Raw genomic sequence first — 25,941 nt, forward strand, 5'->3', positions numbered from 1 at the left:
CAAGAAATTATCTGTGGAGCCAAAGACTGAACTGTCAATCATACAAAAACCCAAAGACTGAACTGTCAATCATACAAAAACCCAAAGACTGAACTGTCAATCATACAAAAACCCAAAGATACGCGTGGGTCAGCATCAGGGTTAGCGTCACACATCGTGTCCTCGTCGTCACAAGCAACAACAACAACAATAATAATAAAAAACAGAACAAAAAAAACACCTCAGCTCCTCATCTACAGAAATAAGTAAGCATGCAAAAAAGTGTTGGTTTATCAAATACAGAGAAGAATAAACATTTCAGCCAAAAACAACAACTCTCCAAAATAAAAGCAGGAACATCTCTGTTAGTCACATATGGCGCTTCGTGCTGTGTGTGTGATGTTAGATAGGTTTCTTTTTCTTTGATACATCTTGTTGTTAGTAGTTGTTGTTGTGTGTGTGTGTTATATTCTTATTTATATACATGCAGACGAGAGAGGGAAGATCACACGCCAGACACGTCACGCAATCCTGATGGAAGCTGAAGCCACGGTAAACATGGAAAACACACATGTATGTACACATGCACACATATGTCAAATAAAACAAAGTCTCTGTGAGTGTCAAAGAAAAAAGGAGAGTTATAACGAGCAGCAACGACAGCTGAGTGTGTGTGAGACAACACGTCAACATTGGGACATAAGGACATAAGGACAGGTAACTCCTCCCCTCCTGCTGAAAACGAGGAGGGGCGGGGTTTGGTGGGGTTGGTGGGGTGGAGGCAAGCGTGCCCCTGCCTCTGGCCACGCTGTCCGCAGAATGTGATGAGTGTTGTATGTGAATCTCATCCATCATCATCATCCCCTTCAAGCCGCCTCATTCCATGGCCACACTTCCCCACAAACACCGTCTTTGAGCAATGTTTGTTGGTTTGTTTTTAATCTTGTAGTTGAACTGAAATGAGGGGCATCCACGCTCTCTGTGAGTGCACAGACAAGAGAGAGAGGGCAGGTGTGTCGCGGGCCGCGCCCCCGGCTGCTGGGGAGGAGGTCTCTTCTAGTTGAAGACTTTGGGCGGTCCGTCGGGACGTCTGGTCTGGACGATCTGCTGCTTTGGCCGCGCCCCCTCCGCGTCCTCCTCCGTCTCGCTCTCGCACACGTGGACGACCACGCTGGGGGTGGACTCTGTCCCTGCGTGGAGCTCATACTTCTCACCTGTGGAATAAGGAATAAGCAACAATTACTAAGCAATTACTACAAATAATAATGGAGCCTTGCAGTTGGTGCAGTGCAAGGTTCAGGATTTAACAAATCAGATCTTAAATTATTTGGAGTAAAATAACTTCTTGCACATGTTTGGGTCAAAGTAGTCATTTTTCTTTATTAAAGACAACGTCCACATTATTGTTAGTTTTGTTTGTGACTGAAGACGTTTGAATGCCCAAATATTCAATTACTTACAAAAACATTGTCCCATTGTGACATTAATTTACTGATCCCTGGTGAAGTGGTTAACAATTTGTAATACATTTGTTGGTGAAAGGAAAAACTCATTTAATTCACAGACAAAAAACACAAGCAACTCCAGTTGAAATAACGTGAAAATGCAAATGAAGATTTATCATTGACGTTTATTTTAAGACTGAGTTTGCTCCAGTTTGCTCAGGGATGTTTCAGTATTCAGGGATGTTTCAGTATTCAGGGATGTTTCAGTATTCAGGACGAAGGACACGCATTGAAAAGGAAACAAAAACCTCCTCCTGCCGTTTGTCCAGATGCCACTCTCTCAGTGGACTCGGACCAACACACACACACACACACACACACACACACACACACACACACACACACACACACACACACACACACACACACACACACACACACAGAGATTGAGATTGTATCACAGTTGCCATGGAGACGAGATCAGACAGCTGGCAGACAGCAGGAAATTGGTGGAGCAGCTTTTCACTGCAGTGCCAAACATGGACATGGACAGTGAATGGAGATTCCTGCTGTTACCATGGGGAGTAGATAGAGGGAGCCAGTGAGCTGCACTGCACCACCGCACTCTTCTCATCTCAGATGCCAGCATCTGTAGCTGAGGAACAAAGCCATTTCCTGATGCCTTGTGTTGCTATGGTAACGGCAGGACGGTGTCAAAAGTGGTCCTGTGTGCATTGTGTGTGTGTGTGTGTGGAAAGTTAAATGGTGTTTTTGATGATAACAAAACGATAAGAGTGTTCAACTGAATACAGATTTCCACACACACAAACAAGGAGGGACATTCACTGACATTTTAGAAAGGTTGCAGCAGTCTCACAGTGTCTCTACGATGCAGAGAGAGAAGCTGCCACAGAACACGACTGAGCCCAAATCTAACTGAGCCGAGCCGTCTCTGCGGTGCTTCGTTATCATGTCGTTAGTTTGTGCATGAGGGTTATTTAAACGCCTTCTTCATGAGATAATGCTGGTTTATTTGATCCTTTTTCAAAGACAACGTGTCCTTGATTTCAAGAAGAGACAAACAGAAGGACGCTTCTGATTATTCATCTGCAACAACCTTCATTTTATTCAGATGAAGATAACAAGAGAATTAATAAGCTGCATGTTTGGTTAACTAATATCTGATCTTAAGATCTTATGTCCTATTTTACAAATCACTCACACATCCGTTCTGTCTGTCTGTCTGTCTGTTTGTCTGTCTGTCTGTCTGTCTGTCTGTCTGTCTGTCAAAAATCCCCTTTCGAAGCCAGTGACTCCAGCACTTTGGCACATAACGACCGACCTGTTGTGCCAATGATTAATCAATTGTAGTACGATGGAGGGATTAAGTCAGCTACACACAGAGGTTAAAGGTTAAATACTGTTGATATTGACGTACGGTGGCTCGCACCGTGGATGTGATTTATCGGCTTCAAACTGCTTTCTTGGCCAGGATCATGTGCACAGTAAACCTGGAGGACTTTAATAATTCTCAGCTATTTCATTACCATCAGAGCTGAATCAATTCCTAACTCATTTATGAAAGGCGAGCGACTGCAGAAGCAAATGCGTTTGCAAATAAATCTCTGATAATTCCACTTCCTGTTCACATAATCTTGATACAACATGCTGCTGAGGGCTGTTTTCTGTTACTGCTCAGAGATAAATGACTCAGTTGTATATGTATGGACATGTAGTATATACAGTAAGTTTGTCGTACTGACCAGGTCCTAACTTGGCTACTGCACACAACAGGTCGTAGTTGATCACAGGTGTCGCGTCATCACTTTGGCTCCAGCCCACTGGAGGCGAGGCGGGCGGTGAGATCAGGAACTGTTTGACCGGCTGAGGAGGAGCCAGATACGACTTATCAATGTCCTCATCACCATTCTGCACCTGATGGACAAAAAGAGAGAGAGTCAGTGATCAATGCTGCAGAGCTCTGGAGTTCGCATGTTCTCCCCCGTGTGTGCGTGAGTTCTCTCCAGGTTCTCTCACAGTATCCTGGATCTTTATATTAGGAGTAAATACATTTTCTATAATTTACTTTTTATTTAAATCCTTGGTTCTCAAACAGCGGTACGCACGCTTCCTCTAGTGGTAAAATCAGAGAGTGAATGATCTTCATAAATCTGTCTGGAGCTGACTTGTTTTTTAACATCAACGTTAACGTCTCAGCATTTATAGAAAGTTTGTGCTTGAAAAATTAGGTTTGCATTCACAGTCAAACTGCAGGGTCCTTACTGTGAGGGGATTGTGGTGTTATGATAGCTGCCAATTGCCATAATTACTATACCCACATGTAAGCGTCTACCTAAACTGTAAAATCCTTATTGCTCTACTTAAATCAAAGTACTGAGACGTGCAGCAGGGGTCCTGACTGCTCTTGTCCCTGTGATAAAGGAATAGATTATGGAAGATGACAAACAGCAACAAAAACATCTCCTCTACAACCAGGATAAATGAGGTTAAAAGGTGGGTTTAATGGCTTTTCATCAACCAGGTATAATTGGAAATTTCTTCCCCTTAAAGGAAATACAGATCTCATTATAAACTGTATGTACAGTATAAATAATGAGGTGTAATGTGTGTGTGTGTGTGTGTGTAAAGTAGCAATTGCTGATTGTGAAGTTTGAAGTGAAAATCAACAACAACAACAACAAAAAAGACTGTGCGTGTGAACATGCTAAAGAGAAGTATGCCTGAGGGCGTAACCGTACATTTAAATAAACTGTGTTCTTCCTCAGAAGTTCTGTGTCTCAGGACCTCGCCTGACCTTTCCCAGACCCTTTAACTCAAACTCACTTGGGCAAAGAAGAGTTTCAGCTTCTTGCCGTTGAACTCGGTCTCGTGCAGCTCGATGCGAGCACGGGCAGCGGCCTCTGGGGTGCTGAAGTTGATCCGGACTCTCCGGAAGCTTTTGAACATCTGGAACGTCGTCTGTTCGTCGTAGATCCTGAACAGCGCCTCGAACCTCTCCTGTGCACGACACACGGAGACACATTGATTTTTAATGTGTGTACACAAAACTTGCCCATTTTAAGAGGTGGAGTCAGTAAATACTTATTAAGATCATTGATTTATTTTCTGTTAATCACCGTATTGATTAACAAACTAATGAAGCTACACAGAGAAGTGACCACAGAAGTCAGTATCATCCTCTTTACTTTCTCCATTACTATATAAACACTGAACAGAGCCTAAATTCTAAAAGGTTAATAGTTATGAACACGTGAGGAGGTGAAACATTTGCATGGTTGAGTTAAAAATCACTCACACGTCCATGTGTGCAGCGGACGTGACTCTCTCAGCTCTGGAACCATTTCATTTGTTGAAATTAGGTTTCCCAGCTTCCTGTCGTGTTCTCGCGATCGTCTCAAACGCACTCACTCTCAGTCTCTCCCTCACTCGCTCCTTTTCTAATCCTCACGTACAGTAATTCTCTCCCGTCTCTGACCACTGTTTTTTAACAACACCCATGTGACCTATTCCCATGTTTGCTGTGTTCTGTGCTCAGTCCTCTCCACGGGCACCAAATTGTCCCCCTCAGCTGTGAACTCAATCAAGCCACTCAGTGGGAGGGTGAAAGCAAAATAAAAAAAAGACCGCAGAGAGAGAGAGATGTTTTTTCCGAGTAATCAAGGGTGCTATTTCTTTGTCTCCTAGTCGACCATCGGCAAACACAGACGGTTTTTTTTCCCAGGATGGAGATGGATTTTTGATTGACTGACAAGGTTCACACTGGTGAAACTTGCTGCAGGTGCTCCTGAAGTCAGATTTTCACTCATATGTCCACCGTGGTAAATGCTACTATCAAACCAGTGTCATCCCTGCGTGACACACACGACAGATTCTCTTTTCCTCTTACGAGCAGCAGGAGACAGAAAAGTGAAATACTCTCACACTCAAACTTCTCTTGTTCAGCTGACACAGCAGCTCTCACACAGAGGAAGAGGATTCCTGTTACCTGAGGGGAACACGGTGACAGACGCCAGCTCTCTCTCTTTGCTCCATCTTGTGTCCTTTTGATGATCCTTAAAATAACTCCTCCCCTTCGTACACCTGCTCTCATCATGGATGACATTTCGCAAAGTCTTCACTTCAATATTTAATCTGATGTACCATGTATGTCTGCTATGTTGGCCAAATAGCGTTCTCCCAAATAAGAAGATAAATAAACCGGTCAAACATCCAAACATGACTCAGCTCAGCTTCCCAGTTTTTCTCTGCATCTGTAAATCAGCATCTGCTTTTTTTTGTTGGCTGAAGTTCAAAGCTGACCTCACCTTTGAGCCACGATACCATTTTAAGTCAGGTTTGTCGTTCCCCATACAAGGAAGGTGCATTCAAGAGCAGACGCAGTGAGGAATGTGAATATTTTGACTGCTGTTGTGCGTTCTTTGCAGAATCACTGAATAACTATGCTATTAGCATGCACAAGGACGGCCAAGTGAGCTCATATATAATGAATTCTCTCATTTCCACAGACAGCACACAATCCACTGAAAACAGTTGTTCACCAAATATCCTCCTGCTGCTAATTGTGTTTAAACAGACGGAACAATGAGCCACAATATTATTATTATCATATATATTAGAGAGCTTTAACAGTGACTGTGTTTTAGTCTGTTGTCAGGTTCCCTAAAACAGGACACTGAGGCTTTCAGGTGAACACAGCTATTTCACTCACCTGATATATTGTTCTTATTTTTTTATTTTTACACATGGATGACGCTGATATTTAAATGGATAACGTTGATATTTAAAAATGAAATGTTCACAGCTTAATACGTTACATAAATTGTTTAAAATAAGTAACACTGGTATCTGTAGACACTCCAGTTTGTGATCTCTGTGTCATACACAATAAAGTGCAATATTTACACATCTAGGAGATTATGCAACATTAGCCTTAATGTGAAGTTTCATCTCTGAACACCTGATTTGTTCCTGGTTGTTCCTCAGGTCAAAGGTCAAAGGGCAGACTCTACATGTATAGATAGTAAAGCCTTGTGATTTGAGAATTAAAGCGAATACAAATAAAACTGATGTGGAATTGATTTGATCTGATTAAGTAAGGGCTGGGCAAACATTCAATAACATTATATATCATGAACTGAAGGTGGAAATCCTACACTGTGTTGCTTTAATTTATCTTTTACAGAGCAGCAGGACAGACAAAGGGGGGGGGGGGATGATGAATAAAAGATAAACTTACTCCACATTTAATTGTAATTAGATTGAGTTTGACAACAAAGCACTTGTCGCTGCAGAGCCCACTCCATGTGTGAATTTTCCATGAGGCTCAGTCAGCTTCTATGACCCACATGTCATCAAACTCCATGTGTGATAAGTGATCAGGTAATCTGTCAGCTACACACACACACACACACACACACACACACACACACACACACACACACACACACACACACACACACACACACACACACACACACACACACACACACACACACACACACACACACACAGGCTACAGTATATTGACGTTCTGGCATGAGCAGAGACGTGGGAAAGCTCTGGGATCATGTTCCATAATTGCATATATGGTTTGTTTTTAACCCCTGCACGCACACACACCACGCCATCATACACACACACACCATGCATGCCATCATACATCATTGATGTGGTCTTTATGAGTGGACATCCTGAGGGGAATGAGAGGAGGAAGAGGAGGGGAAATGAGGAAGAGGAGAGAGGAGTGTTAAGTTACCCATGGCTGAAAAGTGTCCCGCTCATCAGCCATCGCAGCGCTCCATGCAGTGACCCACTCCCTTTGTTCTCTTCTTGTGTGTGTCCCACACTGACAACTGTAACTCTCTCCTCTCTGGTTTCCCTCACAAACCCATCCATAAACTTCATCTGGTCCAGGATTCGGCTGCTGCACCATCACCAGAACCAGAACCCCCTCATTCCACCACAACTCCCCCATCCTTCAACAACTCCATGGGCTCCTGCTTAATCTCAGGATTCCATTCAAAATCCTCCTCTATGCCTTCAAGGCCATGCACAGCCTCTCGCCGCTCCATATCCCTCTGACCTTCTCCACATCTCCACCTCCTCCTGCTCCTCCATCCTCCGCCCGCCTCAGCACCGCGGGGAGCAGAGCTTTCAGACTCTCTGCTCCACATCTGTGGAATCAAGTTCCACCAGACATCTGCAATTCTGATTCTCTTCCCCTCTTTAAATCCATACTCTAAATTCACCTATGGTCATAAATTAAATGCATTATTAATATTATTATTATTATTATTATTATTATTATTAGTAGTAGTAGTAGTCTCTGCTGGGTTTGAGGAGGAGGAATTTCCAGAAGGAGGGGACATCAATTTAGAAAGCTCTGTTGTCTCGGTTTTTTTATAAATGTTGGAGCTAAAAACTCTAACCCTAAATCCACATAATCTTGAAAAAAAACATTCAAGTTGTGAGGACATGTCAGAATGACATGAGCTAAAATGTGCACATGTATACACACACACATACACAGAGAGAAAGAGAGAGCAGCCTGAAGCAGCACGTGCTTCCAAGCTGCAGGACAACAGGTGAGCGTGGAGACGAGGGGAACAGCGTGTTCTTGTTTTTCAGCTAACATCAGAACATCTACTGAAGAAGCATGAATGAAAATGTGATTTATTTCACTTTCAGTAGCTAGGTAACGGACAACGAGAGGAAGCTGGCTATATTTGGAAAACAAGATGGGGAGGTGGAGAAGAAAGGAGCAGAGTTCATGATCCTGAATGAATCCACAGCAAAGTTTACAACACAAATCTTATGTGTTTAGGGCGGAGGACGGTGAGGGAGGGGCTGTGGGTGTGAGTGTGTAGGCAAACTGCAAACAACTTGGGTTGAAATAGCAAGTGTGGTCATTATTGCTGTTTGTTCTGTGTCACCTTTACATAACCTGGAGTCCACTCACACTGTCTTCTGCTTTGAAAGGTGAAGCCTGGAAAGTCGTCATCTGACTTTCTGCTATGATGTCAGTTATAACAATAAGTTCCTGCTGAGTTCACTAGTGTCTGCATTTGTGTGAGATGGTTTTGCAGGTGTGTGAGTGTTTGAGTGAATGACATGCGTGAGTGAGTCTGATTGGTCCTGCACAGGAAGTACCAAAACAAGAGGCCTGATCATCCCAGCTGCAGGTGATTTCCTCAACCCTCACAGCCAGTTTGACATTTGTGTGCTTGGTTTTAAGTCAAATACAAAAGGAAAACACAACATATGTGGAGAAATGTAAAGGTTGACAGTGAACTGCAGGACTATCCTTTAGCAGATTGCCTCTTGGGTTATGAGGCAGTTATGTTCCCGATGGTAACGGAAAGGCTGTCATCACAGTGGTAACAGGACACGAGTGTGGGCCATGACTCATTTTGAGAGACCTGTGGAGACAGTGAGCGCACAGGGCCGAGCCAGCGCGTGGTCCTGACATGAGCATGAGAACACAAAGATCAGTGGGCTTAGAGAGGAGGGAGGCATGGGCTTATTGGGTGGTGACAACATGGTTTCATCTGGTTGAACAATGACAGGGTGGTGCACTGGCACGTGGTGGACAGTAAAGGTGATAAAGTGTTTTCCTGATGTAAAGGCTGGATTAACTATGTCCAGTGTGAAGTGCGATGATCCTGAAAAGCTCAGTGTGAGTTTTTAAAGACAACATTAAGCTGTAAAATTGTATGCACAAACATCCTTTGAGTGTTTAAATTCAGTGATGCAGCCACGATGTTCTGTTCTGATCTAGTTTGTCATTTACGCTTGTACAGTATTTTGTTCAGACACCAAAATCCTTGACTCTAATCCACAACCTAGTTCGGTTGTGTGTTGAATGACACTACTTAGTGTTTTGGATGAAAATGAAAAGATTAACCGAGCCTTATTGGAATGTAAAGAAGGGCTGTCCTGTTTTCTTTTTTCACCTCTGTTGAATCGCTCATCCTTCTCTGTGACACGTGCCGGGCTTTAGCACGGTCTAATCCAGACCCTCCTGCTTCAATGGGATTTGGGTGAAAACTAACAAACTAGGCCACGGAGCCTGTGGGTGAGTCAAAATGTGCTCTAAAAATAGACCACATTAGAATAATTAAGTATTTCTTTAAGTGTGTGGACCATCATTTTTAATTACCGTCCTCCCTGAAGAGTCAAACTGGAGCTGAGGTCACACAAAGGAAGGCAGAGGTAACAGATGGAGCTGCATGAAAAAGAATACCTGCATGCTCCACTGTTCCAGTCCATTTTTGCTTATCACATTCCATATTGTTTCCATGACTGCTCCTCAAACCAGAGCCAACTTTCCATTACAGTTATTATGCCTGTATGCAATTACATAGCAATCACTCATGACACATGCATGTATTGTGTTTAAAACACAGCAGACCAAACATGAATATGAACACGGTCTGAAGTGAAGAAAATACTCATATGAAGATGTTTCCATCTTAAAAGTAGATTATTATTATTATTATTATTACTATTACATTATGTACTACTTCGTTTTTTTTAATTGATTGAGTAAGTAATGCTATATGTTTATTAAAATATGTTTGGAAAACAGACCAAGTAATTAAAGAAGTACATTTCACACCAAATATTGACAACTTTCAAAATCTGTTCATTTGAAGAGCAGGTAAACATGAGAATGGCACACACACAACTCTATCCCACAGACTAACCGGCAGTAAACATGCTGACTGCTGTGGATGAGGTAATGCATGGCCACAGGAAAAACAGAGACCTGATATCAGTGGATAAAGTGGGGTTGTCTGCGTGTGGTGACTCAACACAGGCTGTAATCATGGCCTCTGTCAAAGCAGCCATTTACAGTGAGGACAGCAGCAAATCCTCACTGTTACAAAACAACAAAAACAACTTGTGATGAATCGCTCTGCTGGCATCGTGAGGCCTGGCAAATGCACTGGGGAGAAATGTGAATGGGACAAGTGTTGTTATAGTGGATCAATATCTGGAGTGTGGGGGGGGGGGGGGGAGTGTTGGATATTGACGAGGGCCCGTTCTGAAATCAGTTTACAGCATCTGAGGAAACATTAATCCTATTACCACCAATGTGGTCATTATGGTTATTATTGAGGCAGAAGCTTTTCCTCGTCAGCAGCACCACTGAGACACACACACACACACACACACACACACACACACACACACACACACACACACACACGTATGTCCATACAGGCCACAAGGACGAGAGCAGGTAGACTAAGACACATGATAAAGTCATAGATTAGGTCACATTGATATACTATGTCAAATAAACACTAATAACTACAGTATATACAATAATTTACCAGATTAACAGATGAATGAATGATCATACTGCAGGCAGTGGTTATTGTAGATAAACATGAATAAAGATGGCGTTGAGTTGGTGGTGAGCTAACCTTCAGTGTCTAAATAGAATGGATTTGACGTTGCTATTTTAAGCTGCGTGACTACCTTGTCTTTCCAGAGTCATTTGTGCGTGACTGGAAATCCTATTGGAAATTCTGACAGCAAAACTGTGTTGAACCAGTGATTTCATTGTCTTCTGCAGAAGTTTGAGGGCCTCTTCATTCCACTGTGAGGCCCCTTCTTCCCTTCTTATCACTTCATAGTTGTGTCATTTTGACCACATGGTAACTGGACACGCCGCCTGGGAGAGCGTACACAGCGCTAACCTTTACCTGACACCTGAGCCGCAGCACTTCTCTAGAGTTTCAGGCCAATGAGAGCTGCCCATCTACACCTGTGTGCCCATACCAGGGGAACAGGCTCACCTGAGCCCACTGCTCCAGCCCAGGGGTGCTCAAGCCTGCCAAGACGCAGATCTGGTTTCTGAGCAGCACATAACATGACACCATCACCGTCTACCTCCATCCTGTCTGTCCTCCTGCTGCTCCTCTGCCTCTTGCCTTCTACCCTAAAACGGCTCATGTTTTGTGTTGTTGATTAGTCATCAAATAACTTCCTCAAAACAAACATCATTTCTGTGAAGATAAAGTGTGAGAACAGACATGTGATCCATGCAGCGACAGATAAACAGGCAGAGAGGAAAAGTGACTCAGGTGGACGGAAACCTGTCCACGCAATCCTGATGCGAGGCGAGAAGTGGTGTGTGTTTGTGTGTTCGCGTGTTTGCTAACAGAGGCGTACGTGGGCCTGCGAGTCCGCTGACTCACTGTCGAGTGTGTGACTGTGTCAGCGGTACTATATTCTTGTGTGTCGGAGTGACACGCTTTAGTCCAATACAAGTGTTCTATGTGGATTGCAATGCAGCGTCTATTGTATTATTTATAGCAGGATTCTCAAGAATGAAGTGTCACAAGCTTGTTTTTGGAAATCGTAATTTGTCTTTAAACCCATTAATCCCAGGTTTTAATGTGTTTAATCTACATTCACACTCCAGTCAAAAGACGGCAACGGACGTCAGTGGGAACATAAAATATGCAAAATAGTAACCACTGTAACATTAACACTGAGAGAGTTTACATGTGCATGATGCATGTTAAAAGTCTACTTTTAGTCAGACTAAAACAATCATTCAGTTTCTAAGTCTGGCTAAAATCAAGCTGGTCTTAGTCAGACTGGAGTCGCAGTAAAATAAACATATCATTTGAGTGTGACAGAGGCTTTATTGATAGTAATGTATGTAATTTATGGTGCAAATAAATGTGAAACCATTAAACTGGCAAGTGAATAATTAATTAGATAAGGATATGAGGAAAGGGTTGCGTCACACTCTGTGCTCACTAATACATTCACCTGTCACTGTGCTATGACCTTCAGTGTGTTTTCATCTGCTGACGCTCGCAGATTTCTCAGGTAATGGCAGTGCAGTGACAAACACTCACGCACGACAGCATCACAAACCCACAGCTTCTGATGAGCCAAACCTCACGACCACAACAGCCCCTTTGTTTTCTCCAAAGTGGACACAGATCACCTTGGAACAAGACTCTTCTGTAGCACCGGCTCAGCCATTATGATGACAACAGTGTAATGATGTAACAGCAGGGACTGAGCCAAAGCGTGGGCAAACCACTTCAACCGTGTCAAAACACCACAGCCATTCAACAAAGCATATCCTCTTAGAAAACAAATACAGCTTGTTGTTTTTTTCCTTCTTGCCATATCACATAATCGCTGTGTGAAGTGTCCATAAAAACCAGCAACCCTGCACATATTAGTTCACCCAGGAGTCAGGTTATTGTTCCTCATGTTCACATCTGGAGATATTAATAAAAACAGAGGCCTCAGACAGCCTCAGATCCTGGTGAACGATAATAACAACAGACGGGGAGAGAGGAAAGCTCCTGATGCAGCTTTAAAGTTTCCTGTGGTAAATTAAAAGATACATGCAATATATCATAGTCAGGACAGGAAGTCAGCAAAAAAGCTGTAGAACCAACACATCTACCTTCACTTATTTTTACACATCAGCGTCTTTCACTTGAACTGCAATGAATACAAATGCGCAATTCCATTCCATTCACACATACAAGTATTCTCTGGACAGCTGGTGTGTGGCTATAAACAAAAAAAAGTGATCAGATAAGACTGAGCCAGTTACTGTGGGGAATATCTGAGGTGAGTGGGTTCTTAAAACTGAAAAAAAAAAATGAGTGATGAGTGCAAAGAAAGAGGTCCATCACCATCTTTGCTGTCTGCTTGTGATCAATCCTGTATTCATATTATTACAGAAAGTGCTCAAGCCTGTACTGCACAATCACTTGTTTTTCCTTCTTCTCTTTGGTGACAGTCAAAGCAGACTAACAGGTGAGGGTATATACTTTGGTTCGGAATTTCCACAGGGTTTATTGGGCGAGCAGTGCTTTGGCAGATGGTCTACGTGCCCTTTTAAGCCCTAAAACTGGCACGGTGCGGTGCCAAAGGTGGGGTCTCGACAGGGAACACATCAAATACCTGCATTGTGTGACATATCAGCTAAATATTACTGTTAGGGTTTACAATTACCTACAGTACTGTGCAACAATCTTATGTAACTTTTTCTACACTTTCACCTGTAGAAGCTGTGTTTATGGATGACTTACACATGTTGTTCTTCAGTCAGTCACACCACGTGCATTTTTAAGGCATGTCGACGTGGTCAAGACAACATGCTGAACTGAGCATCAGAATGTCTTGTTTTTCGGAGACAGCTGTGATTCATTCACAAGCATCATACAATGTTCCCAAAAAGAGAAAATACTGAAATGTTGATGCCAGTCTATTTCAAACAACAGTAACTCTAATAACCATGCATTACGACGGAACAAAGAACTCCATCTATGAACACACATCGGGCTACAATAGTGGATCAACATAATATCTAATGAAGTGTATATAGGCCTAATTTCTGATTTTCCAAGTACAACCAGAGGAAGCTCGAGTACCACTGATGGTAGGCGTACCACAGTTTGAGAACCAAGGCTTCTTACTGTACCTGGTTCACCTGTCACTGTGAACTGACCCTGCCCCTGTCACTGAACTGTATAACAAATGCACACAAACAAAATCCTCCCCTGTGTTACTTTAACTGGACATGTTTAGTCTGGCACAGCCTGGGCACCTGCAGTTTTCCTGTTGGGATGAGGTGAGAGCAGAGGAACAGAGGAGCTCTGATCATCATCACCACTGCAGCTCACTGTTCCTCTTCCCCAGCAGCAGCAGCAGCAGCAGCATGTGTGCCCTGCATGGACAATTCATCACACCCTGCATGCGTACACCTGCGCGTCATCTCCAAGACCTCGCGATATGAAAACTTATATAATGACACAACGATTGGTGGATTATAATAAGCGCGTTTCAGCACTGCGTCTGCCCCGTCTCATCCATATATATATAAATATATATACAGCGTCAATGCCTGTCCGTGCGCACGCGGCGCCAAAGGTGATGCGCGCATTTTGGCGAGGCTGCGGCTCCATTGATAAAAATCCACGCAAGAGAGAGAGAGAGAGAGAGAGAGAGAGAGAGAGAGAGAGAGAGAGAGAGAGAGAGAGAGAGAGAGAGAGAGAGAGAGAGAGAGAGAGGTGCAGTCAACGTCATGTCATGCATGTACTTCCACAGAGACAGAGTCAAGCTGCTGAACAACCAGGCATCAAGGGTGATGATGAGGATGAGGATGAGGATGAGCCGCAGGCGCAGCGTGCGCCTGTCAGGTGCAAACGCCGTTACCTGCATTTTGTCTGACGTAAACACTTCAGTGTCCACTTCACAGGCGATGATGGTCACCATCTCCAGCTTCATGTTTATCGATGGCATTCCCTTAAGTGGTTGAAAAAATAAGAATATAAAAGTCTTTTGTCTGTTGACCGCAGAGACAACAGTCTGTCTGTCGGTCAGTCCGTCCGTGGATCCTCGACAAAGTTGTGGGGTAAAGTCCGGCGGACTGTGCTGTGTTTGTCTGCGGGAGGAGAGAGCGCTGCTGCCGGACTGCACTGCACTGACGCGCTGCTCACTGTGATGCTGCTGCACCAAGTCTACCTCTCTCTCTCTCTCTCTCTCTCTCTCTCTCTGTGTCTCTGCCCTCCACCGGCTCCACATTGACGTCATCACCATCCTCACGTTTGTCGTGTTTTACGCCACTACACTGGCTGACGAACCACAGGCAGGGGGGTGGGCACTGCAGAATTCACGGTCCGGTCCGGTCTACTCCGCTTCTTTGTGTGCGTGTGCGGGCTCACGGAGCTCGGGGAGAATAAATGTGTTACAAACCTAACCTAAATGAATGTAATCTGACAAACTCTGTGTGCACTAGGCGACAATAGGTCATGTCAATGTCAGCTGTATGACAACATAGGGCCTTAGACACCACAGAGATTTAATAATACATATGAAGCATATATGGAATCTAATCTTTACACACTCATGTATGTAAGTGTGGAGACAGGTGGACAACGTGTGTAAGCGTCAGTGACATCTAATGGTGAGAGCACATACTGACAGATGAATGCAGACTACATCTTTTTTATCGACTCCACACAGGACTCACAGGAGAAGATGTTCAATACTAATATAAAAATCAGACTCTGCTTCAGTCAAAACACACAGACTTCAGCTGATTTGTGTGCTGAGGATGTTGTAGAAACACTGGTGCATCAGATGGCAGCGTCTGCAAAGCAAGGCCCTTTACCTACAGTACTGTACAAGTCTTTTTCTAACACTATGGAAAAACTAAATACATATTTTTACTTTAATTATACACATAGATACCTTCTTATCATAGGGATATTATTTTGGGACAATATTTTTCAGACCTTTCTCTCATGTTTAATTCTGGTGCTGCTTAATTCTCGGTAACCGTAGGTTTAAGAGTTTTTCTCTCTGACCAAATGACTTCTCACGTCTTTATTTGACATTCCAGTAAAAGTGAATGTGCCTTAAATGTCTTTAAAAATCCCTGTAAGGCATTGGAGGGCCACAAAATAAAGCAGCTGAATAACACTCTAAAATACAGCCACTCACAGCTCAAAGACATTAAGTAGCAGCGTCCTATTAGCCTTTAAGTGTTCCTATTATTGTGATCTCACAACATTAAAAAAAGGATGTAAGAGTAAGTGCTACCATTCACCCAAGTGACTGTAGAAAATCTTCAGCTTTATGTTATGAAGTGAAATCACGTGCAGACACATGTCCACAGCACTGTGCTGTCCATGAAGAAACTGCACTTAATGTTGCCTTCAGATGAAATAGTCTGTGGCTTCATAGGCACCAAATTTGGACATTAAGTGTCGTCGTGACAGATCCTTGTTGAAGATTCGGCTAAGAAAACTTTAAAATAAGCTAATTTAGTTAGTAATGTATGAAGATGAAGTTTCTCACGGCTCATTATCACTCACCTAACTGATAAGGACACATTAACCACTGCTACCACTGTGCAAGTGAATCACTCACAAACATGAAGTCATTGCATCATTTTCAAACAAACCCTGTCTGTCTTTTCTCCCTCCTCTCTCTCTTTCATAATAATAATTGCCAGGCCAGCCGAGACAGCTAAGTCCCCGATAAGCCATTAATATTAAGGCTTGAGGCGGTGAGGGCTATTTATGTCCACTTGTAAGGCATTGTCCACGCTCTGCAGATGGAGAGATTGAGGAAGATATGTGAGGATGACTGTGACATTCCTCCAGCTCGCCGGCATCAGTCACTTATCCAGTCTGGAACAATCTGTCACTGAACGCCAGAAATGTCACAAATCAGACGCTGAAGCGCGGCGGCCTCGGCCTGAACAGCATCGTCAGCTGCTTCATCTGCTGCCATGTTTTATTCTTTCAAGTCACGACAGTCAGCGTACAGAAGCTGTGAGTACAGAAGCTGTTGCTGACAGGTTTAGCTATTATTTCAAAATCACCCACACACAGCTCATTCATCACAAACCAGCGTGCCTGTGTTGACTTTTCTAATGTAGTCTTTGCTTGCCAAAGGTTGTGATCATTTATTTATGCTTTGTCTCCTTCCAGTTGCTCCTGTTCACAAAGCCTTGAGCCAACAGTGGATGAGAGAAACTCATGGTCGTGATCAAGCTGAGAAAATTCTTTACTGATGTATATAGAATTTTGAAATAAGGATGCAGATTATACTGAAAGCATTCGTTGAGGGCACAGCTCAACAATCATATTACAATTACAAAACTGGGGCTTTTATTTTGAAAAGAAGTAATAAAATAATGTATATTATATATGGTAAATTCAAAAATATCATGTTTAAAGCCACTTTTTCTAACCTGCAATCATTTTTTTCAAGTTCAAGTCAATGAGTAATCGTTTGAAATAATTGTGACTATTATTTTTTCCATAATGGAGCAGCCGTATGTTGCCTCCATCTGTTTACATGAAACAAATCACTTCCTGTGTGCAGTATGGGAATATCATTATTATGTTATGGTAAGTGGTTGATCAAATGCAAACAGCTAATCATTCCTTTGTTAAGGATAAATGTGATGAGCACATTTTATCTCCTGTCGCAGTGGATGCTTTGCAGTGGATGATGAAGCACTTTTCCTGCTCTCTGGCTTCATTCTGCAGCTCTTCTTCTCCTCCTCCTCATTCACAATTCCATCTCTCAGATCACAGTCCACATGCCTTAAGAGTCTGCGCAGCTCAAACACTTTTTTTTATCCCTTTGAAATAAGATGAAGACTGAAGTTGCTCATGTTGATGATGAATGTTCAAAAACAAAAGACTCTCTATGTGTTTTTAGCTGTGATAATAATCATACCTTAATGAATAAATATAAATTAGAAATGACTTTATCTGAGACCACAAAATGCATCATAACATGCATCTACAAAGGAAGACGATTGAGAAAACCTTTTGTGTTTAACCCATGTATCTTCATGTCAAAAATAAGGCACACAGCTTTAGTGGAAATGTAGTTATTGCAGTGTTTGAGGTGCATGATGTAAGAAAGAAGAAGAGGAGGAGGCAGCAGACGAGCTCCGTGTCTCAGACTCACTGACGAGCAGAATTTATATTCTGAAGGGGAGCTCTGCAGGAGAGCAGGGGGAGGAAATCAGGGCAGTAGATCATCTCACTGGGCTCATTTACGCATGCTCACCGCTCACATGATTGTACACACACACACACACACACACACACACACACACACACACACACACACACACACACACACACACACACACACACACACACACACACACACACACACACACACACACACACACACACACACACACACTCTATAACAAAAAGAAATTCCTCAACGGAAAGAATGAAAGTAATGACTGTATTAAAGCCGTCTGTAGATAAGGAGCACACACTGTATTTATACCTTAGTGAGGACTCATCATAGACATAATGCATTCCATAATCCCCTAACCTTAAGTGCCCTGGTATACTTCCATGCACAGTGTGCAAATGCCGGCTGCGCCCAGCCCAGGTTTTGGAATCGTGCACCCTTGCACATGTGTGAACCGAACCTCCACCCCACCGGCAGGTGGGGTGGAGGTTCGGGGTGGAGTATATAAGCTCTCGACAACGGAAGAAGAAGTCGCCATGGATAATCATCCGAGCCTGGTGATCCTCGAACCGGCTGACACCCTGACTCCCCTAAAGTCGTGAGGACCAGACACAATGTCCTCACAAAGATATAAATACAAGGGTACACAAACACACACACTACACCAGACCTTACTTGGCCCATGCAGCCAAACCAACAAATCATGCCCGTGCCAATGCAGCTGCTGTAATCTGGGCCAAGCTATTTATAAAGCAGGCAGCCAAGTACATGCACATAGGACCAGGGAGAGACAGAGGGATGGAAGGATAAAAACAGAGAGTCTGGAGGGCAGAGGGGCAGATCTGCAGAGGTGAGAGAGAGCAGCGAGGGAAACAAACATGTAGGGGAAAAGAATGAAGAGGCACAGAGAATGAAGAGAGATGATGTCAGGTGCACAGGGCAGCGTGAATACCTGAGCATGAAGAGCTGACCGTGAGCGGACGCCATCAGCTGTGGTGTCAAACACAAGAAGCCCCCCCCCCAAACACTGCTGCTGCGCTAAGAAAAATGTCATGAGAGTTTTAGTTTTACATGACTTCTAGCAATGGAGCTTAAATGAATAGACAGACGACTCCCTGAGGAGTGTAATTCTATTCTCTAACTAAATTAGCCTCCATGCCACAAACTATAACTCTGATTCTGTGACTATTACTTTACAACATGAATGGAGACAAATATGCCAAACTATTGCAGTAAATCAGAAGTAGGGGGACGTTCTCTGCTGATTTAATAAAGAACACAGCATATCAGGGCATATTCCAGGCACTGTATTAAAATGGATGTAGTCAGCCCAGAAAGTAGGACAGACGGAGAAGTTGGCCACCAGGGGGCGAAAGGAACAGGAATGGGAAAATTATCCTAATCTACACTTGATTAAATATAGTTTCAGGTCTTCTTCAATAGAACATGATGCTAGTTTTGTAAATGATGTTCCTATTGAGAGGAAAATAGTAAAGCAGAGATGACTGACAGCCTGGTTGCAGGTGACATCTGTGAACGTCCAGTTTCAAAGACTTGCACAGCTCTTGTCAAATCATGAATCTCCAGGCTTCACAACGGGAATTTGTCCTGCAATCAGCAGAAATTTTCTGAGTTGTGGACAATGTTTGATGGAAGCTGCTTTTGCTTCTGATGGCCGTCATAGTTTGAGGGGTTTGACCAAATCAAACTGGTAACACCATGAGAATATTCAGCACAGCAGAGTATACAGAGAATATGTCCATTCATTTTCGAACTATGGCTGTTTATTATTTATTTAGTGATATTTTGTAGGGCATGATGGGAAATCCATGCTTTAGAAAACCCATTAATGGCATGAATGTGCAAATTCTTAAATAAATAAATACGATTAGAGGCTGTTTTATGTACAGCTTTAACAAACAGCACCACAGACGCCGTCCAAACAGCAGCAGCGATATATTTTTGGTTCACAGCCCACATCTGGTTGGCCACCAGCAGCTGTTCAGTATTTTAGCTTAGGATGAGCTGTCATATACAGCTGTGTGAGCGGGGCTGGAGACAGAGGACGAGGAGGAGGAAGAGCAGAAAGACCCACGTGCAAATGGTGCGGCTGATGCTTCACTTTGAAATCAGGTCAAATCTTTGGATGGGTGAGGTGGACTCTGTGATCCGCATTCATCACTAATGCTGCACAAAAACGAAACATCACAAAGAAGCAGCAGAGAACCCGGGGCGTCCTCTGAGCTTCAAAGACAACACAGTGAAGTGGGAGCTATTTTCAGCAGGGAGAAATCAAGGGGAAAATATGCTATACAGTGGTTTGATGACAGGACCAGCACTCATTAGATCCTAGAGGAGGAGGCGGTACAATGACACAACAAACTCTGTCCTATAAACAAACTCAAGGAGAAGAAAAAACTCCCCACTGTTCCTCTGGTGCATGTACCATTAAGCTGAGGATACACAGCGTACACCATTAATATGCCACAGAGACAGTGGGATGAAGACAGAGTCACCTAATGACGCCGGAGAGAAATCAACACACCAAACAACAGAAATAAACAAGAGTCCAGGCATTTAATTTTAAAAATATATATCCACTCAAAATCCAAGAACATGGCTGAACAAAGGGAGAATCAAAAATAGATTCCTCTTTATTTATTTCCTGCAATCAGCTTAACTATCCTATGGACTCATTTCAGCTTGTTAATTTAACACATCCTTGCCTCAAAGCATTATCCACAAAAACATTGTCTAATTCATGGACTGCATCGTTACATTTAGACCTCAATCCACAGGAGTTTAATAATAGATCATACTCTGTTGTCTTGAAAACACCCACTCCATACTACTTTCTTTAGACTGAACCAGAAAATAATCTTGATTTGAAGAAAGAATAACATGGCAGCTTACAAAGCATTTCACTTCTTATGGTTTCATAATAGGAGTTATAGAAGAAAAACATCAGATTATTCAAAACAAAGATATGCATAGCAATCACACACCAAAAAAAACGAATATTGAAAACAATTTAATAATGATGACAATATAAGTTGCCATTAGGATGATATCATAGAATTCTGTAACTAGATTTGATTAAAACTGTGTGAGGTCATTTCATGAAAAAAAACAAAAAAAAAATAATAAAGGTAATAAATTCACATGAACTCATTGAAGTGATATTTTATTGGCCTTAAATGGGATTATACCCTGGCTGCATAATGTGTAATGTCCTCCATGTCATGAGCCCTGCTTGTTATGGACTAATAAAAAAGAATGAGAATAAGAATTGTGAGGTGCTTCACCTAATGCAAATGTAGCCAAAACATGGCAATATAATGGATTGGGAATGGATTTACAACATGCTGTTGAAGAAGACATGGAACTAGAAACTGAAATTATTAACTAATTATAAAAAGACGTTAAATCAAGTTAAAAGTAGGCAAATTTTCCTATAGACTTCCATTTTTAAAAAAAGGTTGTTTTTTGCAAGAATCAGAGTAATTCTTCACTTATCTTCTCCAAACATTGATGGGCTGCGGCAAATACAAGACTAAACGAACTTTCTGGCAGAGCTCCATGTAATGCATCAACCGTTTTATTGTGACCCAAACACCAATAAACCAACAGACAGACACATCATGTATATGCATACTGAGCCAGGAAGTCAGATCTGATCACCAGTGGTCACAGGAGACATGTGGAGATCCATTCTAATGCCAAACTTCAGACCCATGTTTGCACCAGGCTCAAAACAAGGCTGATGTCTGTGAACATTTCAAATTACTAATAACAAGCAGAAACAACAGCAGCATCCTAAAACTAGGGCAGCTGAATGACATTTATGATTCTCCTACACTGAAAGATGAAAACCTGATTATACTTGGCAATGTTTCATGCCACTTGTTAGGTACAGTAGCAGAAAAACCAACAATATGGAGAGACAGGGATGACACTGAATCTCTATCAGTTGATATCAAACAACAGCAGGCAGTGGCAATGCTGAGGTGATATTTTATTAATTTTGCTTACAGCTTGTGTTCAAAAACACAGTATTATCATGTTTTCAGTCAAACAGCCATGGAAATGTGTTTATTAGGCTAATGTTTACAGCGCTATTCATATTATACTGAGGTCGTTTGAAATGGCATGGAAAAACATGACCAAACTCACACAAAGGTCAGGGGATATTTGTTCCATGTATATTTGTTAAAGAAGCAACAAAACCAACAGAAGAGTGACAATTTAGCCCAACTGTGCTTCTCTGTTTTCTATTGCTTGATAAATAAAGGCATAACAAACAGATCAGGTTGGGCAGATGACCCTGCCCTGGTCAGAGTAGTAGAGTGACGATATTATCCAGGCTGCAGTGGGAGCAGGAGGCCAGCAGCACTTTCTCACTCTGCATTGCATCATGTCTGACCTTCAGCCTGCCAAGCCCCCCCCCCCCCCCCCCGCTCTCTCACGTTCACCCCCGTGAGATACACACACCCAAAAATAGTCTGCAGCCAGACTCATGCAAACTTATCACTCACAAGCCCATGCAGTGCAGCAGCCAGACAAAAACAGCAGACTGATCCTTTACCGGACAGCAGCAGGTGATGATTGGAGAAACGCACATGATAAAAAAAACAATGTGTGCGGAAATGTTGAGTTAGACAAAGCAGGTGGATCACCTCCCTGACCCAGTTTCAGGTTGTTATTCTCACCTCAGGCCAGGTGTGAAAGACGGTTGTTATGGTCACTAACAGAAGTGAACAAAATGGACCAAAGTGAACTTTATCACTCACAAGACACTAGACTGTCTAGCGGGAACCAGCCTAAGAAAGGGGGCATTTGCACTCACGAAAAACATGGCTGCCAGTAGCAAAACAAGGGATAAAACAAACGATTTAAGCCACTTAAAAAAGGTTCACCCAATAAAATCTGTCTGTTGATCCACTTCTGTCTCCATCTCTAAGTGACACAAATGTGTAGTAGTCAGTGTTACAAGTACCTACATTTTATTGGGTTAGAGCAGGGGTCTCAAACTCAAATGACCTGGGGGCCCATTCAAGTGGAAAAAAAGTCATCAAAATAAACAATATTTATTTGATCAAATATCCTTTTATCTGTCAGTCATTTGGTGAAGGTAATGGATTATTAGAAAACAAATGTCCTGTGTGGGTAAGTTTAAAATAATCCTACAAGAACATGTAAAAAAGTGTGTGTTTGTTGTGGTCTTGAACCTGTAGACGGTGTTTGTCTGATTGCAGCGCAGAGAAGAAGCTTTGACAGCAGTTAAAGTGTTCCTCTGTGCTGATTAGGCCTGATATACAGCAGGTACTATGAGGGACAATTTATAATGGCTCCTCTGACCTTTAGCTTGACAAGCACAAAAACCACTTTGCCTTGTTACACACACACACCTGTGTGTAATACTTGCACACACTGGTGTCCTGTGGAAACCAATGAATCACGTCCACCTTTGAGGAATCACTGGCTGCAGCGACATTCACTATATGCAATGCTGTTAATCCTGTTGGTAACTCAGGCTGCAGTCAAACCCACTCAGAGCAAGTTTATCAGTGACTCAGCATTTTAACATTTCAACCATGTACAAGTATGAAACAGTAAAGATTAGGAGGCAACGCAGTGTTTGTTAAAGGTTATTTTCTCACTGTCTCATAAAGTGAAGGATGGACTTTGGTAAAACATTTCCAAGGATGCAGGTTTTGACCCGATGATAACATGATTAGTTTTGATTTGATGGTGGTGATCCAAAGATATATGTCGGTGTACTATGAGAAACATCTCTATACTCAGTGATGAGCCAATCTGACCCGACGTCAGCCGAAAGTTGTGAAGAAACAGGAAGTGCTTTCACGGCTTCACTCCGTTCTACTAAAAAGCTGGCGAGCAGAACACAATACTGCAGACTTAAATGTGCCACTGGGTCTTGCTGCATTTTCACTTATGTAGAAGAAAGGAAAAGAAGCTTTCATGGCCTGCAAATATATACATATACATATGTTGTATACATGTGTTGGGACACATACAGTATATACAACATATGTATAGATGCATATGTATAGATGCTCCTCTCTCTCTTGTGAAAAAGATCACAGTGTGATTAAAAAGACAGCCCATCCTCCAAAAACATCCTCTAAACAGCCCTCCTGCATGCAGGCCTTGGAGAACAGTAACAGAAGGTAATGTCGGTGTTGGGGCAGAGCCAAGAGCCCAAAGACACTGAAATGTAGGTTGCCGTGTTCCTGTACTTCACTTAGACTGGAGACTCTGCCTCTTAGACAAGTTACACACTGAGTTTACATGTGAAAAAGACACATCAAACAGCACCGAAGCAAAGCCAAAAAACACCCTCATAAAGTGGCCTTAGAACATTTCACAAACAACTTCATACCTTGTCCCACCCTGTCCTCATTTTCAAAAGTTTAAATAAATGTCAGAAAAGGCTATTTTTATCTGAGCTCATTCAAGTGAAGCGTATGGAGAACAATCTATTGACACGATGCCGCTGAAGGCTGCGTGGGTGGCATTTCCACTTAAAAGCCGAAATGTGAATCATAATAAAGTGAGAAAGCGAGGGAACAGGGCGGACTCCACCACGACGAGCAGTGGGCTTACAAACAGCCAGCTCACAAAGCACGAGTGATTCGTTTAAAGGGATTTTGTGCATGCTCCAGATTTAGCCTCGCTGCTTTGCATTTACATACACAGAGAGGATAAATAAAGAACACTTCAGAGCCAGAGAGAGAGCGCATGTATGGGGATGGGTCCTTTAGAGACATACAGTAGAGAGATGGATAGAAGACTTAAAGAGAGATGTGAAGCATTATTGCTGGACAGCATAATGTTATTTTTACAGTGGCAGAAAATTAAAAGAATTCTTTGCTCCAGTGATCCAAGTATTCCTGTTGTGTCTGACAGAGCTGTGACAAAGAGACGCAGGTGTCTGTCTGACCATCTGTGGTCACCAGTAATACACTGAATGTAGTGATGATCACATCAAATGTGAGGCTACAAATTCTGATACTGTAATCCACTTTTCTATATTCACTGCATTCACTGACTCTGTGTGTGTGTGTGTGTGTGTGTGTGTTTTAGAGATTACTCATGTTGTGAGGACCACATAATGGGTCTTCTTTATGGGCAAAAATGACATTATGCACAATCATGCTACTGGGCTTAGAGTGCAGAGACACAATCAGCTGGATGAGTCAAACACATGCACGCACGCACGCACGCACGCACACACACACACACACACTTACCCTGTGCACTTCCTCATTGAACACAGTTTCATGGACACTGCACGCAAAGAGAGACGTGGGGAGGTCGCTCAGGTCCATCATCTCCTCCACCACGCCATTGTGATCGTTGTCTCCAAACACCATGTCCTCCTCCTCCTCCTCGGGGTCACTGCTGTAGGCCTCGGAGCCGTTGCTCCACACCTTGCAGGTCTCTCGCAGCATAATGAAGTCTTTTTAGTAGATCACAGAGACTGAGAAAGGTGAGGTCAATAGATTAGAAAGTGAATGCATTAGTTGAGAAAAGTATGACTAAGGTTGGAAAGAGGCGTGAAAGATTTTACTCATACTCATACTGCCTGTGGATACAACCGATAAGAGATTATTGCAACAGCAGATGTAGATATTCTTTGTACAACAATATTAAACAACATAAATCAAATAGCCTGACAACTTATCTTCACTTTAATACAAGTGCAACTAACCTTAATCATTAAAAACGGCTCTCTCTTTTTTGTTATAAATGTTGCAATTATCATAATTTCGTGTATTCCCTTTAAACTCCTCATTAAATCATTTATTTTATGAAATGTAAATCCCTTTAAAAAAAAATATTTTTCATTAACCCTCAGAATAACTGTCAGTCATGAGACTATGATTGAAATCTATTAAATGATAAATAAACAATTAAAAGATAAGATTATTTTAAATCAGGCCTGTGTCAAACTTCCAGTCTC

General features: G+C 42.5%; 1 protein-coding gene across 1 annotated transcript; it reads right to left on the reverse strand.

The window, feature by feature from the left end:
* Nucleotides 1–1,035: 1,035 nt before the first annotated feature.
* rcan3 (regulator of calcineurin 3) lies at nt 1,036–25,429 on the reverse strand (the record flags this gene model as incomplete). The annotated part of the gene is made up of 5 exons (XM_083910105.1): nt 1,036–1,193; nt 3,188–3,359; nt 4,269–4,442; nt 14,652–14,746; nt 25,225–25,429. The coding sequence occupies 5 exons, from the start codon at nt 25,427–25,429 to the stop codon at nt 1,036–1,038; spliced, it is 804 nt and encodes a 267-aa protein (XP_083766231.1).
* Nucleotides 25,430–25,941: the final 512 nt, after the last annotated feature.

Source organism: Microchirus variegatus, assembly GCF_963457635.1.
Source record: "Microchirus variegatus genome assembly, chromosome: 2".
Classification (NCBI taxonomy): Eukaryota; Metazoa; Chordata; class Actinopteri; order Pleuronectiformes; family Soleidae; genus Microchirus; species Microchirus variegatus.